Source organism: Carassius auratus, unplaced genomic scaffold (genome assembly GCF_003368295.1).
Source record: "Carassius auratus strain Wakin unplaced genomic scaffold, ASM336829v1 scaf_tig00027954, whole genome shotgun sequence".
Lineage (NCBI taxonomy): Eukaryota > Metazoa > Chordata > Actinopteri > Cypriniformes > Cyprinidae > Carassius > Carassius auratus.
In genome coordinates, this window is record NW_020525644.1 from 120,375 (window position 1) to 138,754 (window position 18,380).

At 36.2% G+C, this 18,380-nt stretch overlaps 1 protein-coding gene across 1 annotated transcript; it reads left to right on the forward strand.

The window, feature by feature from the left end:
* The first annotated feature begins 2,760 nt into the window (after positions 1-2,760).
* LOC113079406 (diacylglycerol O-acyltransferase 1-like) lies at positions 2,761-17,353 on the forward strand. Its single transcript, XM_026251674.1, has 17 exons — positions 2,761-3,246; positions 4,695-4,782; positions 6,606-6,646; positions 7,362-7,447; positions 7,949-8,001; positions 8,496-8,601; positions 9,941-10,069; positions 11,260-11,331; positions 11,489-11,592; positions 11,981-12,019; positions 12,106-12,147; positions 12,234-12,278; positions 12,426-12,538; positions 12,751-12,816; positions 13,006-13,093; positions 16,150-16,212; positions 16,315-17,353. The coding sequence occupies exons 1-17, from the start codon at positions 3,035-3,037 to the stop codon at positions 16,477-16,479; spliced, it is 1,512 nt and encodes a 503-aa protein (XP_026107459.1). The 5' UTR covers positions 2,761-3,034; the 3' UTR covers positions 16,480-17,353.
* The last annotated feature ends 1,027 nt before the right edge of the window (positions 17,354-18,380 follow it).

An 18,380-nucleotide genomic window follows, 5' to 3' on the forward strand; every position in this document is an offset into this window, starting at 1 on the left:
AAATTCTGGAAGTTAAGTGGCGTTGAGGGCCTCAGGTGGAATAAGCTGATCCACAGGTGTGTTGTAGCTGGATAAACAGAATGTGTATTACTATTCATGAGGCAACATGCATGCTTTCGCTGCCTAGAGACCTGTCCATCTCATCTCTTCTCAACAAAACACTAACTCTGACAACACAATTATCAGTTTTTAATTAAACGAACATCAACAGAGCGTACACCATGAGCAAAGAAACACAAAGTGTGCCTGAGAGAGCTTTTGCATGAATGCGAGTGTGTGTATTTTGCCAGTACTTGTGGGGGGTGATGAACCCACAGGAAAGAAAAATCTCAGTTGTATCTCCTAGACCTAGACAGCTATGAGACTTCAATTGAGGAACAATTCTAATAAAATGAAAATTGTCATCATTTACACTCATGTCATTCCAAACGTATTACTTATTTCTGTTGAAAATGGTTCTCGTGTTCCACAGAAGAAAAAAGAGTGATATATGTTTGGAATGACATGAGGGTGAGTAAATGATGACAGAATGTCCCTTTAAGTCTACTCCTTCTCAGATTTATCTCAAAGTAATGTGATGTCAGTTGTATAACATAATAACAATGAGATTTCAATATGGTGTCCATATTAACCATGCAAAGTTATTTTAGTGTAAGTGAGATATTATGATAGGTCTTTAATAGTTATAGTATAATATAATAGTTATAGTAATAGTTTTCATTTTATGCATTTTTGAGTTTTTTTAATATATAAAGTTTTGATTTATGATTTTTTATTTAAGTTCTAGCTATAGTTATTTTAATTAAGTTAATTTTAATTTCAAGTAACAAAAATGTTTTTCATAGTTTTATTTTTAGTTCAGTATAATAACCATGGTCAAAAGGTCTATTTTTATTTCTCTTTAAGAATTTTATCATTCACATCTGATCTGAGGCAAAAAAAAAATATATATATATATATATATATATATATATATATATATATATATATATATATATACACACACACAAAACTGAAAACATTTAAGTAATATAATTTTTCTCCGGTTTGAGAGAATCACTACCTGGACCTAGACATCATGCATCTCTTGATGACGGCCTAATGACCTGTTAATCTCATAATTTGTGCTTTGTCATAGAGTGATGTCACTACGGCGGATGTTATTTAAATGAATCAACCTGTCAGTTAATACGTGAGAGCGAGCAAGCGTGCTAGACAGAGACATATAGAGAATGACAGCGATATCAGGAGTCAAGTCCTTGACTGAACTGCAAAAGTGCTGACACCCGTGCCACATCTGAAGCGTCTATCAGTCTGCCTGGATCACAACTGAGATAAACTAGCTTTCAGTCTCTAATGACTGAGTAAATGTGGCATCCCTGTGATAAAACATGACGTGCCACTACACCACACAGGAGTGAGTGATTTCAGCCTCACAACTTCATTACAAAACCAAGGACATGCTCACAGCCAGGCACATACCTCCTCACCTCAGGCCTACACAACCAAAGCCCCTGCCAGCTTGCTCTGACAACCCTGACAGAAGAGAGGGTCACAAGTCATGCGGCCAGGCATAAAATACAATCAACCTGCCACTGAAATGTACAGAATTAATCTCTCTCGGGCCCCTATTTCATCTGGGGGCTCTCAGCCAAGTGAAACAAGCGGCAGTATCTTTACTGAGAGAGCAGAGAACAAATGCAGCCATATGAATTCTAAAGTCACATTTTGATTCTGCTGCCCTTGCCAGAGGTTGAGCTTGTGAACTTACACCGATGTTACTGACATAAAATTAAGCTCCTTTTTTATTTTAGATGCACTGGAATAAAAAAATTTAGCTATCCCAAATACTGTATGGCTGCACAGAACAGTTTTAGCTGCACTGCTCGGCACTGCACAGCATCCAAAATGTTGTTTCCGAAATGTCTTGCTCAGGTTTACTGCAGACGGTTTTTTTGTAGTTTACTTTGCAACTTCGGGAAGGTGAAATGTTCTGCCTCGATGAGCACTGAGCATCTTGGTAAAGCGTTTGAAGTCAAAAACTTCACAAGACAGATAACTCTTACCTGCACACTTGCACAGCTTATTTGCACCTGTTTTCACTCCTGGCATAAAATATTCTGGAATCACACAGAATCCTAAACTTCAACTATAACAGAAAGTTACTGTGGTTTCCAGAATACCACATTTAAGGGTCTACATATATATATATATATATATATATATATATATATATATATATATATATGTATGTATGTATGTATGTATGTATGTATGTATGTATGTATATATATATATATATATATATATATATATATATATATATATATATATATATATATGTAGACCGTTAAATGTGGTATTCTGGAAACCACAGTAACTTTCTGTTATTTTTTTTAAATATATATATATGTATGTATGTATGTATGTATGTATGTATGTATGTATATATATATATATATATATATATATATATATATATATATAAAATTAAAATGTGTTACTTTGAATTAAAGTGGTACTGTATACAATATTTTAACAGGAAGATCATGAAAACTTTTATGATATACTTTCACTGTATGGAAAAAAGACCCAGCCAAAAAAAAGTAATAGGAGTTTCAACACCATAAATTATTCTTTGTTCAACTTATACTTTACATTATTTATAAAGGTCATGGTTTTACTGAAATATCACAACATGACCTTTAAGGCAGCTTAGAGTTACACTATTATACACTGCTGACTCCTATTGGCTTAGATGAGTCCTTTTAATGCCAGAACGAACGCGGAACTAGATCCGGGGGAAAGTCGTAAACCTCCCCGAGACTCGTGTTTTTATCAAACGTGCTGAAGTCCACGAACATCTATTTGAGTCAAACTGCGTTATTACCAATCTTGCGTCAGTCTAGAGCTTGCAAAACTGGGGCTTTGAGCAAAATCTTGTTTTTCCGGTCGCAGAGCCAAATGAAACTCCAGCGTGAACTCGGCTTACTTCATTTGTTTGCTAAAGGCTTGCTGTAAATTTGCTGGAATCATGACTGACAATGGTGATTTTGGGCCCATCACACGGAACCGTAGACGCGCGACTATCACGAGCGCAAAGAGCGAGACTGTGAAACACCGAAACGGCGCGACCGCATCAACCAGTGATCTCACAAGCGGAGCCAAGGCGCGGGAATCTTTCACCAAAACCTTAAAACTAAACGAAGACAGCAAACAGAAATGCGATCCCTACGACAGAATGAGGTGAAGTATAGTGTGCGTCAGGACGTCATGAAAAACGTAGGTTGTTGTTGACAGAGTACATGGTCACTCACTACAGAGAGACGGACAGGTTTCGCCAGTGTGCGTATGTGGCACTGTAACGTCACAGGACGGTTAACCTCTTTTTACCCCAAATACCATCATTTCACTTATCTTACTGTAAATGAAGAACCATTTAACTTATCCTACTGTTACTGAAGAACTATCCCATTGAGCAAAAAAGAAAATAACACATGCGATGATTTCAGGAATTTTAGACAACGTTACATAATTCTGCAACATAATATAGAAACGTAGTTCCAGGCAGCTCTCTTGACCGCATTACATTTCCATATCACTTCGCATAATTAACTGTAATAACGGAAATTAGCATACAGTACCAACAAAAACAAAGTAAATACACTTGACATTTCTCACTAGCGAGGTAATAACTGCTGAATAGAGACGCTGCTGCATAACACTGTTGAGGGACCAGTGGTGGAAAGAGTACTGAAAATTTGTACTTAAGTAAAAGTACTGTTACATTGCTGCAATAATACTCAATTACAAGTAAAAGTACAAAGCACTCCTTTCAAAAACTACTCAGAGTACTAATTACTAGTTACTTTTTAGTCTGCAATATTTAATCACCAAAAAATATTCATATCAAAGGCCTATGGGGATAATAGCAACTTTGAACAAAACCAACTTTTATCTTATTGACCAAGTATTTTATTTTTCATGTAATTTACATTATTTCAATACCTTTCTCCCCAGTCTGGCACATATGGTTCGATTATTTCTGGGTTTGATGAAGACCTGCCTTCTGAAAAACTAAATGTGCTGGATTGGTTAGCTGTCCCAGCACGTAGTGATTGGTGAACGGCTCAGACAGTGTTTCAGTACTGCCTGCGGCTCTTCCCAAAGCAGCAAGTTCTCTCTGCTCCAGTATAGTTAAGGTGGCATCCATATTATCATACATTTGAGCTGGATTTAAACCCTGAGAATATTAAACAAGAGGATCACGCTTAACCTTTGCACGCACAGATATTGCAAAACATATTAGAGTGGTAACATTATTGTTCTTTTGAAGCCAATATCAGGACTGTATGAAATAAGCAAATCAGATTTAGATAAAATCCTGGTTAGATCAACATTCATCACACAATACACCATTGTATCAGGACAAATTTGCACTGTATAGCAACAAACAGGTGTTTAGGAAACTGCTGTGACAGTGTTTGATGCTATGTAGTGTTTTTTGGGAGGGGAAGGGGGTCTAAAATGCTTTTTACATTATTTTAGCCTTGTAATACTGTATGAATTTTATACTTTATACTTTAAAAACGACTTTATCCATATAAATAACAATAATAAAACATTGTAAAGTTTAATCATCATTACTGATTTTATTTTACGTCATGCTTTATTGAATTCTTTGCTCCTTATAGCTGCCACAAGTTGCAGGAATCAATGCTGAGTTCTGCAAGCGGCTTCAAAAATTACAGAGGCATCCTGAACTGGTGTGTGGTAATGCTGGTAAGTCTGAAACAGTCACAAACCTGGTGGACTCCATGCTTGGACTTGCCTTCTCATTCTTCTAGTTAAACTATGTCCCAGATATCAGTGTGGGTTTGTAAACATTCCCTCTCGTTCAGAGGTGCTGCCAAAGATTACTATTCATTTTTATTGCGTCTCATATTTGGCAGTTACAGAGAAAAACGCCTACTTGTTGCTCAGACATCCATTGTCAGATCATTTGATAATTTAAATGTGTATTGTGTGAGAGTATACTGTGTTCATACAGTCACATTGAAAAGTTTGGCTTTCTGAAATGAAGTAGAATCATTAGACCTTAATGAAGCTAAAATATATCGGTAGCACTTTATTTTACATTCCTGTTCCCCATGTACATACTATGTACTTATTGTAGTAATTACAATAACTGTGTAATAGCTAGGTACTAACCCTGAACCTACCTCTAAACCTAACTCTAACCCATGTAGTTATCTTGTATTACCAGAACTTTCTTAGATAAATACATAAAGTGCAACCAATATATCTCCTTTTGGAATCTGAAATATATTTAGACTTTGAGAAAATCTGCTGAAAATTTACTCACCCTCAGGCCATCCAAGTTGTAGTTTGTTTCCTCATCAAAACAGATTTGGTGAATTTTAGCATTACATTACTTGCTCGTCAGTGGATCCTCTGCAGTGAATGGGTGCCATCAGAATGAGCGACCAAACAACTGATAAAACATCACAATAATCCACACAACTCCAATCCATAGATTAACATCTTGTGAAAAAGTGAAAAACTCCTTTGTAAGAAACAAATCCATCATTAAGGTTGATGTTGTTTACTTTTTTGTCCACTGGAAAAAAAAGGCCATATTATGGATATAGGGCTCATATTTTATTAATTGAAAAAACAATTTTCTTAATTTAGTTTTTGATTCATACAAACATGAAGATTTTCACATCAAAACATGTTCATTTATGGATCTGTGGATTATTGTGATGTTTTTGTCAGCTGGACTCTGACGGCACCCATTCACCGCAGAGGATCCATTGGTGAGCAAGTGATGGAGATGGAATGCAATTTTTTTCAAATCTATTCCGATGAAGAAACAAACTCATCTACCTCAAGGATGACCTGAGGGTGACTTCATTTTCAAGAAGTTTTCTTTTTTTTTGTTGCGAACTATGCCTTTAATGGACTTAATGTATGCATGTGGGAAAACCCACATTAGTGGCAGAATTGTATTGCAAAAACACATTTTGATTAACGTCGGATGGTGTGTGGCAGTCATGTGGCGTGTGAAGAATCGTTAATCAGTGTGTCTGTTTATGGAGACACACTTAATGCCAAGTGACGCCTAAAAATAAACGTCCCAAAACAGCTTGTCTGTCTAAAGACCAGCTGAACATGGAGGACAGCCAGCCAAGTCCTTGTCTTCAAAACTGTGAAGAATGCATTCACGCTCTTCAGCATGCTGTTAATGTGAGCGTTGAGATGACTCTATTTTGTCCTCTGTATTTTGTCCTTTTTTTAAGCCAGACTTTTTTCTTTCATATTCCAGTTTTAAGGCTCTGCTTAGCATTTGCATTTTCTTTCTCTTCTTCTCCATTGTTCTCTTTCTATCTATACATATGAATAAGCGTGTCTGTCTTCTGTACAGATTTATGGACATGAATTTCAATATATCTCTGCAAACTGTGTACGGACAGTGAATAAGGATCTTTGTCGGATTGTATTCTGGTTGTTCTGACATGTTTAGCTAGTCTTAGTGATGTATCATTGCATTGGTTTTCATTTGATTTCTCCATGAATATGTGTGTGTCTGCCCTTTTTTACAGGTTTTGAGCAATGCACGCCTCTTCTTGGAAAACCTTCTCAGGTATGAACAAATACACCATGCACACAGTTTCTAGTGAAACAGCCAAAACACACAGTTTGAATGTTTAAAGTCTGGAGAAAGATGAAAATTCACTATCTATTGAATGATCTGACTGTGCAGGTTTTATTTATTTATTTAATTTGATTTTATTTTTAAAGCAAAATGTCACAACTCGGTCTCCTCTCTGGTCATGTATGCTAATCTTCATTTATTTAACTCACTTAAAACCCATCTCTCTCTTACATTTGACTGCAAACTTGCATTCAGATCTTCCTCCATCCAATCAAAAACTAAAATGACCTCTCAAGCAATGACCTTTACCTCAAGCATCCCCATTGAGCAAGTGTCGAATGGACACAAAAGTGTAAAAAAAAAATGCAAAAAGCAGTTTGTCTCTCTCTCTCTGAGTTTTGAGTGTCATGCCGATGAAGATGAGTCTGTAGGGTTTGTTTGATAAGTGTACAGGCCTTCCTCTCCCTGAGTGGAATGAAACACTGAACCCCATGCTGGGAGAACCATATGCTGTCATCATGTTGCACACTGCTGCTTGCAGACAGTATGTACACAGCTGCCCGCAGAAACTGCCGCAAATAATCAGTGGTTTAGAGCAAGAGACCACTAGAGGAAATGAAACATGTTGTGTCCTATGCGTAATCATTTATAAATATTTAGACATGTAAAGGTTTGGGAAACATATCTGGTTTGTGTACCGTAGGTATGGCATTTTGGTGGACCCCATTCAAGTGGTGTCATTGTTCCTCAAGGACCCTTATAGCTGGCCTGCTGCGTGCCTTGTCATTGGTATGTATTTTAAGGGAAGATTAGCATAAATTTCCTAGATTAGCCTATTCTTTTGTAGTCCAGACAGGAAAATTATTCAAATTAGGTGGGCAGACAACACGCCCCGAGTTCAAATAATGAACTAAGTTTGATTTGGAGATTGTCAGAATACTTCACTCCCATTGTTAATCAAATTAAATGTAGATTGTGTGTGTAATTTTACATGTTATCAAAAACAGAGGCATATGTTATAATTGCTTTTTAACCCTCAATCATTATAGTGCGGCAGGCGATTGTGTCTGTAGCAGGTGGTGTGATTGTTCAATGTATGACTGCTGTGAGTGTGTTTATGTGTGTGCTGGCTGTCTGCCCTGTTGTAAAGTTCATCCTGAGGATACAATTTTGACCCTCTTCTGTTTCACTACACCCTGAAAAATGCTTTTATGACTGAAACTGCCTTTCTTTTCTTTTTTTTAAAGAAATAAGATAATATTTGACATCATAACTACTCTTTGCTTGCAGTTTCTAATGTTTTTATATTTGTGGCGTTGTACACCGAGAGAAAACTAGCCATGGTGAGTTGAAAAGCCATTCACATTTCTACATTTAATCAGTTTATCGTAACGAATAAACCCATTGTCTTAAAGATATAGGGGTTCAGTCACTTTACACAGTATAATTTGGCATTTGGAATTACGTTGAGGGGTTGTGAAGAGGTCAGTTTAGAGAGCAAATTTGATTCATTGCATTTTAAATAGCCTGGCATATTTGAGAGAGCTTGCAAAGTATCAGCACATTTGCTCAACTGGCTGAATTGAAACTGAATGAACTTTTAAACAGTTCAGGCATTTTGCTGATGTTTTGTAAGACGTGCATAAAAAATAAATTATAGGGCTTTTAGGGAAGATATGCTTTTTTATGTGCAGCAAATGTGAATTGTGTTATATGTTATAATGTTGTTTGTATTGTGCAGTTATCAGACTTGGTGTCTGTATTGATGTCCAAGCACTTGTATGTATTATGTATTATGTATTATGCTTGTTAAATGTTTCCTCATTGTGTTTTCCAGGGGTCAATCAGTGAGAAGGCCGGCCTGCTGATCTATATCTTTAATTTAACAGTCATCTTGTGTTTTCCGGTGGTTGTTGTGTTGAAGCTGCCATCTATTACACCAGGTGAGACTGTGCATTATGCATACAATTTTAATTTTGCATTGTGTGCACAATACAAAACTTACACAAACACATACATGGGATTCAATTTTCAATACTGTCAATTATAATATTGTGATTTTTTTTAATAATGATTTGTTTAAAATGAAATTGTGTCATTTAAAATGATTAATTGTAGTTTTTAGTGTTTTCTTTATTTATTGAACAAAAATAGTGTGTACGGTAATTTAAATATTAGCAGTATATTGGTTACTGGCCAAAACAAAGATGATTTAATTATTAACAAATGCTTTATATATTAATAATTACAAATAGATGTAAATATATATATATATATATTTAATACAAAATGTGATTTTATAGATTATTATTATTAAATATTACATATTAGATTTTTTAATAAATTTTATACCAGTGCATCACTTATGTCATACTTGTTTTTCTAGGCCGTCATCAACACACAAAAAAAAGAAGCTTTGCTTGTTGTTGCATTTATGTTCTTGACTATAATATGTCATGTGATTAGGTGATCCAGCTTTGCAGAAATAATTGGGCACCAATTTATGATTTACAAACTGAACTAATCCACCATTAAACAAGCATTCAGATCTCATGGGATCAGTTAGCATGTGTATTGTATTTTTATCCACAATAGAAGATATAGCAGTAAACAAATCCTTGGATTAGAGCCACAGCCTAATGGTTATCAGTGGTTCTGAAGCAGTAGATGCAGGTTTGAGTCTGACCCTCATTGTGTCCTTATTAGTGATCGATTTATATGATTAGCCATTTCAAATACTGAAATCTAAATTCAGTGATCATGCATTTTGGGAGAAAATATATTCCCTCGCTTCCTCTTCTCCATACTACAACTTTCACTGGCTCTTCTGTCACTCTCATCTGTTTGCACCATGGGAGGAGAAAATGTGCCTCCATCTGTCAGCCTAGTACCGCACACACTGCTCCTGTACCAGACAGCCAGGTCATTTCAGGGGCCGTCAGGGCCTACAGCCCTTGAGTCCATCTCTCTGGAGCATAGATGCACTCCAGAGCCCCTGCATAGACCATTTCCACCCAACATATGGCTGCCATTGATAAAGCAGTGGTAGAGTGAGAAGAAGGTGTGAGCCAGGTCTGTGGTGATGGGCTATGAGTCTGAACGTGTTGGGTCACGTGACTATGGGTTATGAACCTTTGAAAGGGGGCATGCTGTGGTGTTGTGATAGAAGTGTACAAACCTCATGTGTTGCTTATATATTCAGGTATTAAAAGAAAGAAACGAGATCCAAATATGTTGAATAAGTCTAATGGCATCTTTCTGCAATTGTGTCCTTTTATGCAGTTGGAGGGGCATTTGCTTTGGGAGTCTACACCATCCTGTTTTTGAAAATGTACTCCTATAAGGATGTTAATAGGTGGTGCAGAGAGAGAACACAAGTGAAGGCCCGCAGCCTCTCCAGATCTCTTTCATGTGAGTAAATACATCCACCTCTCATCAAACATTAGGTGAAGAAGTATAAAGGGTATGGAAATGCTAGTTCAATGTATTTACTGGAGTGCAGTATACAGTATGTCCAAAACTGAGATGTCATTTTTGTGCCCCCTGTTGGCTATTATAAGACTAGTTACAATACAATAAATGCAATGCTGCAATTCAGACATTGATCTTGTCCTGGTACAGTAATTAGGGGGCCCCATCCATAAAATTGTTTCAGGGTCATGTGAATTTTAGCAACGATCCTGCTACAATGAATGATTTACTGTTTGCACTGAAAAAGGCAGAAGGAAAATGTGTTACACAAAAGAAACAAGATTAAGATGTTAATACATAAATTAACGTTTAAGAGGTTGTTCATAAGTTATACAGTCCCATCAGGATTCCATTGGATCTTTTCAAATATTTGAAGCCCAAAATAATAGGTTTTTCTGTACCTTTTCTCAAAAATTGTGATAGTATTTGCAGCAATTTTGTGTGTGTTGTTTAGCAGTGAAAAGCTAGCAATAATCCTTATGTTTATGTAATAAAATGCACAAGGCAATTAGTGACACTGTATAGAAATCTTTATAATTATGCAGAATAGTGTTAGACACAGGTTAACATGTTTGCAGAAAAGGTTACAGAAATAAGACAAGAGTGCAAGCTAGTTTACCCAAAAATGAAAACCATGTCATCATTTACTCACTCTCATGTTGTTCCAAACCTCTATGAGTTTCCTTCTTAAAGAACACTGGTAACTGAACGGTTAGCTATTGACTTCCAAATGGGGAAGAAAAAAAAACTATGGAAGTCAATGACTACCGTAAACTGTTTAGTTACCAACATTCTTCAAAATATCTTCTTATATGTTCCACAAAATAGTAAGGCATACAGATTTGGAATGACATGAGGGTGAGTAAGTGATGACAGTTCATTTTTGGGTGGACTTTCCCTTTAATTCTTGTAAGCGCAAGACTGCAAAATCCTGGATGGACTGGTTATGAGATCAATTTTAATATAATTGTTTTAGTGATGTCCTTCCGACATTTCAATATGTTTTGTAGTAAATGCTGTGACTGTGCGGAGTGAGTTGCTGAGACCTTATTCCTTAGCTGAACATCAGGTTTAAATGACTTTAGAAGCAGATTCGTTTATCTCTTGACAGTTTCTGTGTTTTTTTTTAGGTCCATCATCTCCATCTGCGTCCAGCCGTATGCAGTCACATGTGTCTTACCCAGGAAATCTCTCTCTCAGGGGTGAGCTGTGCCTTACAGTCCAGTCACCAAATGTTATTTCCAAACTTAATTAAAGAGTTTGTTTTATTTTCATGACATTTAACAACAATTTTGTCAAATACTATGACTTCAGATGACCTGAGAACTTGTAGTTAGTATTTTGCCTTGTGTTTTTCAGATATGTATTATTTTGTTTTTGCTCCAACCCTGTGCTATGAGCTCAATTTTCCCCGCTCTGAATCCATCCGAATGGGATTTCTGCTCAGGAGGCTCTTTGAGATGGTAGGCAATTGGCATAGACATATGTCCTGACAGTATTGGCAGTTCGTGTTGAGCTCATCATTACATTGATAAGTTGCAATACCAGATTTGGTCACTGTATATTATGCCTTGTTAATTTTGTGAATATTGCATTCTTGTCTAAATCTGCAAATGGCAATAAATCATGGGAATTAGCTTTTTGTTTGCAAACAACTGCTGGGAGGGTAATGTATGAGGGTAATTTTTATTTATGAAAGTGCTTGTTGTTAGGGCATTACTTCTGGTTATAGCTGTTGCAAATTACACATTTAATTCACACACACACAGAGACATTCTTATGTAAACAGCATTGTTATCATTTCGTTTTTATATTTTGTGAGAAATCAAAAGTTTTGCTTGTCTCTTGCAGTTGCTCCTCACTCAGTTATTAGTTGGTTTAACGCAGCAGGTGAGCATCACAGTGCATTCGGTAATCACATCACACCTGCAGTTTTCATGTCTTTAAGACATATTTCATATCTAATGTTCTTTCAGTGGATGGTGCCAATCATTCGGAGTTCAATGAAGCCATTGCAGGTTTGTTCATGTGCTTTATCTTCTTTTTTCCGTCCCTTAAAAAGAGGCGCTTTATTTAATTCAGTGAAACGTTTTTTATTTTGCAGGAAATGGACTACAGTAGAATGACAGAGCGTCTGCTTAGACTAGCAGTAAGTTAAACCAACTAAACTAAAATCCTCCTCAGAATAGAAACATAAACCTATGTTCAGTTTTTTGCTTAGATCTGTTGTTTTGAAGGAGAATATGAAGCAAGAAAAGAATGATGGAATGAATACTGATATCTTTTTTTATATTAGGTGCCCAACCATCTCATCTGGTTGATTTTCTTCTACTGTTTTTTCCATTCCTCAATGAACTTTGTGGCTGAGATATTGAGGTTTGGAGATCGGGAATTCTACCGTGACTGGTGGTGAGTGTTCTTAACAGTTATTTCTCTTTAAATTAAAAAAAAAAGCTTTATTTGGGCAGCTAGAGGTACCACTTTCACACCACACTCACGCGTTTGGCTTTAATGCAGTCAGTCTGGTTTATATATGCAATTTCCGCCTGTTCCATTACCATTTCATTTGCTGAATTTAGATTTTAAGTCTCAGATAGATTATGACTCTGGGTTTTTTCTAGGAACTCCGAGACAATAACGTACTTCTGGCAAAACTGGAATATTCCCGTGCACAAGTGGTGTCTCCGGTGAGTGAACGGAGGTTTTGAAAGAGACGGCGGACAGCTGTTGGGAGGCGAGATGAAATATGACACAGTAAAACTCACAGAGACTATAATGAAGAGAGATTATAATGTGATCTATCCGCGAGAAACGTATGGTTATTTACGGTTCACACTGACTGTGAGTTTATGTGCTTCTCTCTCCTGTTTTCAAAGGCACTTTTACAAGCCGTTGCTGAGAAGAGGTGCTGGCAAGTTATTGAGCCAATCAGCTGTATTTTTCGCCTCTGCTTTTTTTCACGAGGTGAGATGTGAATAAATCACACGCTGTTTTAAATATTCTGTCGGGTCATGGCAAATAAAAGTTAGCGATCTGATCAGGGTAACAACCTGTGTGAATTCTAGCTTTTTTAGAAATGTGCTATTTCTCAATAGCAAAACACTGATATTTTAGAAGCTAGTGTATTTACATACAGAATATTACCTTGGTTTACTATTATTACCATTAAAATACCACATAAACATAAACTAACAAACATGAATCCAATTTTTAAAAACGCTACTTAAAGGCAGGGTAGGTGATTTGGTTCAAAAACATTTTTTGTTATGCTGGCTGAAAGTCTCATCCTGATAATTGTTAATAAAATAATAAATAATAAATAAAATTTATTTCATCTGTGGAAGGCGTAGGACCATACAATGTTTGCCCAATCAAAATCTTCGGTCCTAAGATTACGATAGGCTGTTCTTCCTGCCTATCATGTATTTGCATACCTCCGTGCACCAGATATGATTCACCATCAACGCGTTCCATTACGCTATTGCAGACCAAGTGAGAATGGAAGGCGTTATTATTGTAATATAATGTGCTTTGTACTGTAATGTTTTCTCAATGATGTATGAGATATGAGGTAATCTGACAACGATTCATTCAGTCCTCCACCAACGCCGTCTCTCATCCTGTCGCTGGTTAGCTCTGGTCTGCCAGTGGACGTTCTTGTGTTTTATAGGAGGCGTGGCTTTACAGAGTGATTATTCAGGGGTGGGATCTTGCTTTCAAAGCTAGCTTGCTGTTGCTATTTAAATTCAATTGGTTTTATTTTATTTAGGGCTGCAAATTGATTAATTAATCGCATCCAAAATTAAAATTTGTGTTTGCATAATAAAAGCGGGTGTACTATGTATTTTAATTATGTAGAAATACATACACGTGCATTTAAAAAGTGTTTTATTTATATATTAATTCTCTCTCCCTCTCTCTCTCTCTCTCTCTCTCTCTCTCTCTCTCTCTCTCTCTCTCTCTCTCTCTATATATATATATATATATATATATATATACATGCATGTGTGTATATACATAATAAATATACACACTACACAGACATATTTTATGTAAAACAAACTTTTACTTTGGATGCGATTAATTGCAATTAATCATTCGACAGCCGTAGTTTTTCTGTGTTTTAATTTCTTCTAGACAAAACATTATCCCATTTTAATATCAGCCATTTACCAATTATCAGCCATAACATGAAAATAATTTATGGCTTATTGGTGTCAACTAAATTTGAATATCGCTGCATACATACCTAACATCGTAATTTATTCTTGTGATAGCAACGCTGAATCTTCAGCAGCTGCTTCTCCAGTCTCCAGTGTCACATGATCCTTTAGAAATCATTTTTAGCATTTTTTATCAATATGATAACTGTTGAAAACAGTTGGCGCTGCTTAATATTTTTGTACCATGCTTTTAGGATTCTTTGAAAAATGAAAAGTTCAAAAGAACAGCATTTGATTTAATAGACACCTTTAGTAACATTATAAATGTCTTTACTGTTACTTTAGATCAGTTTAATGCTTCCTTGCTGAATATTAATTTCTTTAAAAAAAAAAAAAGCAAAATGTTGAATGATAGTATTCAGATGTATCTGCATATGAGGCTGGAAAATTAAGAAAGTATTTTAACATCAAAATAGTACATAACACCCAACGTAGCAAAACTTTGGTCTCTTTGGACATTGCAGCAAGCAGCTGTTCTCTGAAGCAGCTGTGTATTCTAGAATAATTTGTAAAGTTCTAGATGTTCTTCACTCCCGAGGCAGTCTCATTTCCCTGACTCAGAAGCAGGTGCCCGGCGTTTGGCTGGTAGCCACCGCTCTTCAGAGGAGATGAAGGTCAGAACGAGGGATGAGGAAGAGGAAGAACAGGCGCCTATCAGGCTGCTGTTGTCTGTGATAAGCTGTGAGCTGAGCTGGAGGAAGGGAGAGGGAGGGTGGAATCAGAGAGGAAGATGTGTCCAGTCCGCAGGTGCAGGCAGATAGTATTCTTAACCGTCTTATTAAAAAACATTGACCTTCACAGGACGCCTCAGAACCAGATCCAGGATCACAGTAAAGACTCCGAAAGCTCAGATGGAGATTAAAGTTTCCTCTCACAAATATCTAAAACCGGAGGTGTAAAGATATGCTGAAATTTTAAAAAGTGGTCATTTATTTAGAGCTGATGTGCTGATCTAGTGAGGGTTGTAACAGGAATGTCAGTGTTTCAAGATTCCCCGGAGTGAACTAGAGGTTAAGCACCTAGTTAAAGGACACAATGATCACCCCTTCAGTACTTAATCAACATTTTGGTTTTGTGATTCTGGGTTTCCTGGTGTGAATTGAGAGTCGCTAAATTCATATAACAAGACAGATTTGCACTCCACTCTTCAGGATTTAAAAGAGTAGTGCAACAAATATATATATGTTATATGAAATTTGAGCTAAATAATTTATTCACAAAAATACATTTGGAAGGTTTTTATATGAAGGCTATTATATGAGTTTTGAGCTGAGGTGGTAAGAAATCAACTTTGTATTGCATTCTCCTTAAATTTTAAATGAATGAGTGAATTCAAATGAATCACTCGGGGTTGCTTTTTTATTAATTGTAAAAATGAATTACTTATTCATTATGCCATTTCAGACATATATGCAATTGTTCTTTCTGTCAAACACAAAAGGAGGAATTTTAAAGAATTCTTAGGCACTTCTTGGCATACAGTGACAGTTCTGTTCAGCCCTAAAAGGACCTGTTGTTCAGTCTTAAAATATTTAAACTTTTGTGTTCGACGGAAATAAATGCAGTGAGGGTGAGTAAATAATGAGAGAATTCCATTCATTTATTTTTATAGTCAATGAGTCATTTGTTGAATCAGACTCATCAGAGTAATGAACTGAATCAGTCAGATGACTCACTTCTTCAGTCAGTTGGCTTTGATAACTGCAGATTAAAATGGATAAAAAATTAACAAAATGAAGTCCTCTTAGAAACTTGGAGTCTAATGTGTTTAATGTAAGTATATGTCCCTGTCTGCAGTACCTGGTCAGTGTCCCTCTAAGGATGTTCAGACTGTGGGCGTTTATGGGCATGATGGCACAGGTATGATTTTTTTTTTTGTGTGTGTGTGTAAATTGTCTAATTATCTTTTTTTGGCAGTAGTTATTTACAGTTTACTTAAAAAATACTAATAATGTGTTTCAGCTCCCACTGGCATGGTTTGTGGCCAGGTTTCTTCGTGGTAATTATGGAAACGCTGCTGTGTGGCTATCACTCATTATTGGTCAACCTATTGCAGTTCTGATGTATGTTCATGACTACTATGTAACCCACTGCCAGGACGACCCCACAATCACTGAAGCTCTGTAATCACACAAAGTTGTGGACTCGGCTAATCAGCTAGACTTCTGCATATTCCAAAGGTACTAGTGGGAGTGATACAATTGAAGAGTCCTGACTCCCGGCAGTCAGATTTCCATGAAGTCTTCAAATAAACTCCTAGCTCTAGGCTATGTTTAAACCTTTATGAAAAATGAAAATAGCCAGTCTATGGAAATCTTTTCTAGAAATGCAAGAAGAAAGCACAAGGGTCTATAAGCTTCTGAATGTGACTTCACGGGTGTTGATTGTTCATTTTTTTACTTGCTCATTACTAAATGAAACTGTCCTGATTTTTTTGAGAGTGTGTTTTATGCATTACTAGCAGGACCTCCTGTTCAGGAGACTTTCTAACACTCAGGTCCATATTGTGGTCATTCTTTTTTCTTCTCTTTTTTAGCATTTTAACACATGCCTTTAGTTCAAATATTGTAATAACTCCTTAAACTGGACATTAATCCTGTATAAATATATGCTGTTGTTTTTTTGTGTTTGTTTTTTTTTACTAAATGCCACTACATATATCGATAGAATATGCAAGGAGAGCATGTACAGACAGAAATATGCATTTTTATTTTATTTTATGAATATATTTTTAAACCCATACGTGAGCAAACACTTTGTTTATGTATGTTTTTTTGCAAAGGGAAACGAGAGAAAATGTTTGTAAAATCCGTTCATGTTACGTCCATATGTTTTAATTGATATTTGTTGCAATAATTTTGAATTGCATTTTTATGTCTCTAAACTGTTGTTCACAAGTGCTGAGATGCCATCTGCGCTCAGTTATGGGCATTATGGGACCTGTTCATCAAAAGTGCGCCGCCCTGTGGCGAATGTTGAGAATAAACAACCCTGCAAACGATGTAACTCTGGCACATTTAATTTGATTTATTTTAATTTTTGTGCAGGCATTTATCAAGTGTAATTGTATTCAAGAGAGAACCGGATGCATTGTAATCACAATTGTTATTTTTCACTGATACAGGGCAATTCGTCCTCACGTTGAAGGTGCCAGATCCTCACAATCAGAGCAGGTCTGTGATAAATGGCTTAGAGATAAGTCTTATAATAGCGCCGGGTCTTATTGTATGAACTTCCTATCGTGTGTGCCGCTGATAGTGCTTCACCGTGCTGCGATCTGTTTAGTATACATTGCCATACAAGATTGGAACAGCCGAAGAGTGATTACGGTGCAGAAAATCACTGCTGTAGATGTCACTGTTTATTTAGTTAAACAACAACAAGTTTGAAAACATTACAATTTTGGGAAAAACTATATAACTATAACTCACTACTAGCCTATATAATAAGCTAAGCAGGTACTGTATACCATATAAACAAATAATTTTTTTTCAGCAAGGATGGATTCAAGCGAAAAAAGTGTCAGGAAAGCACTTTAACATCTGCGATAGTTGAAATATTCTGAAATGTTCTGAAATTAAAACTTTCTTAATTTTCCAACTCCTTAAATGTTGTTTGGTTTTTGTTTTTAAACTAAATGCCAGTCCATAAGCCAGTAGACAGAAATGTGAATTTTATTTTTTTATACAATACCAAAAAAAGTTTGTGCTGTTTGTATAAAGTTTTTCTCAAAAATATTAGCAACTGAGATATACCCCTGTGATAGCCCGCTCTCATCCCTATAGTCTGGACAGACATAAAGCTGGATGGGAATGTGCTCCAGTCTCAGTATTGTAGCCCCTGAGGGCTGGGTTTGATATGCATGGAGCTTCAGGCATGCTCCAACTCATTCACCTAAAAACAACCAGTACTTCTTACAAAAAACACTCAATACGATTTCTTTTATGGAGCCAGTCTGGAGCAATATAAATTACATTTATTTAATTTATTTTTTAGTTAGAATTTTTTTGAAAAAAACAAAATCTTGA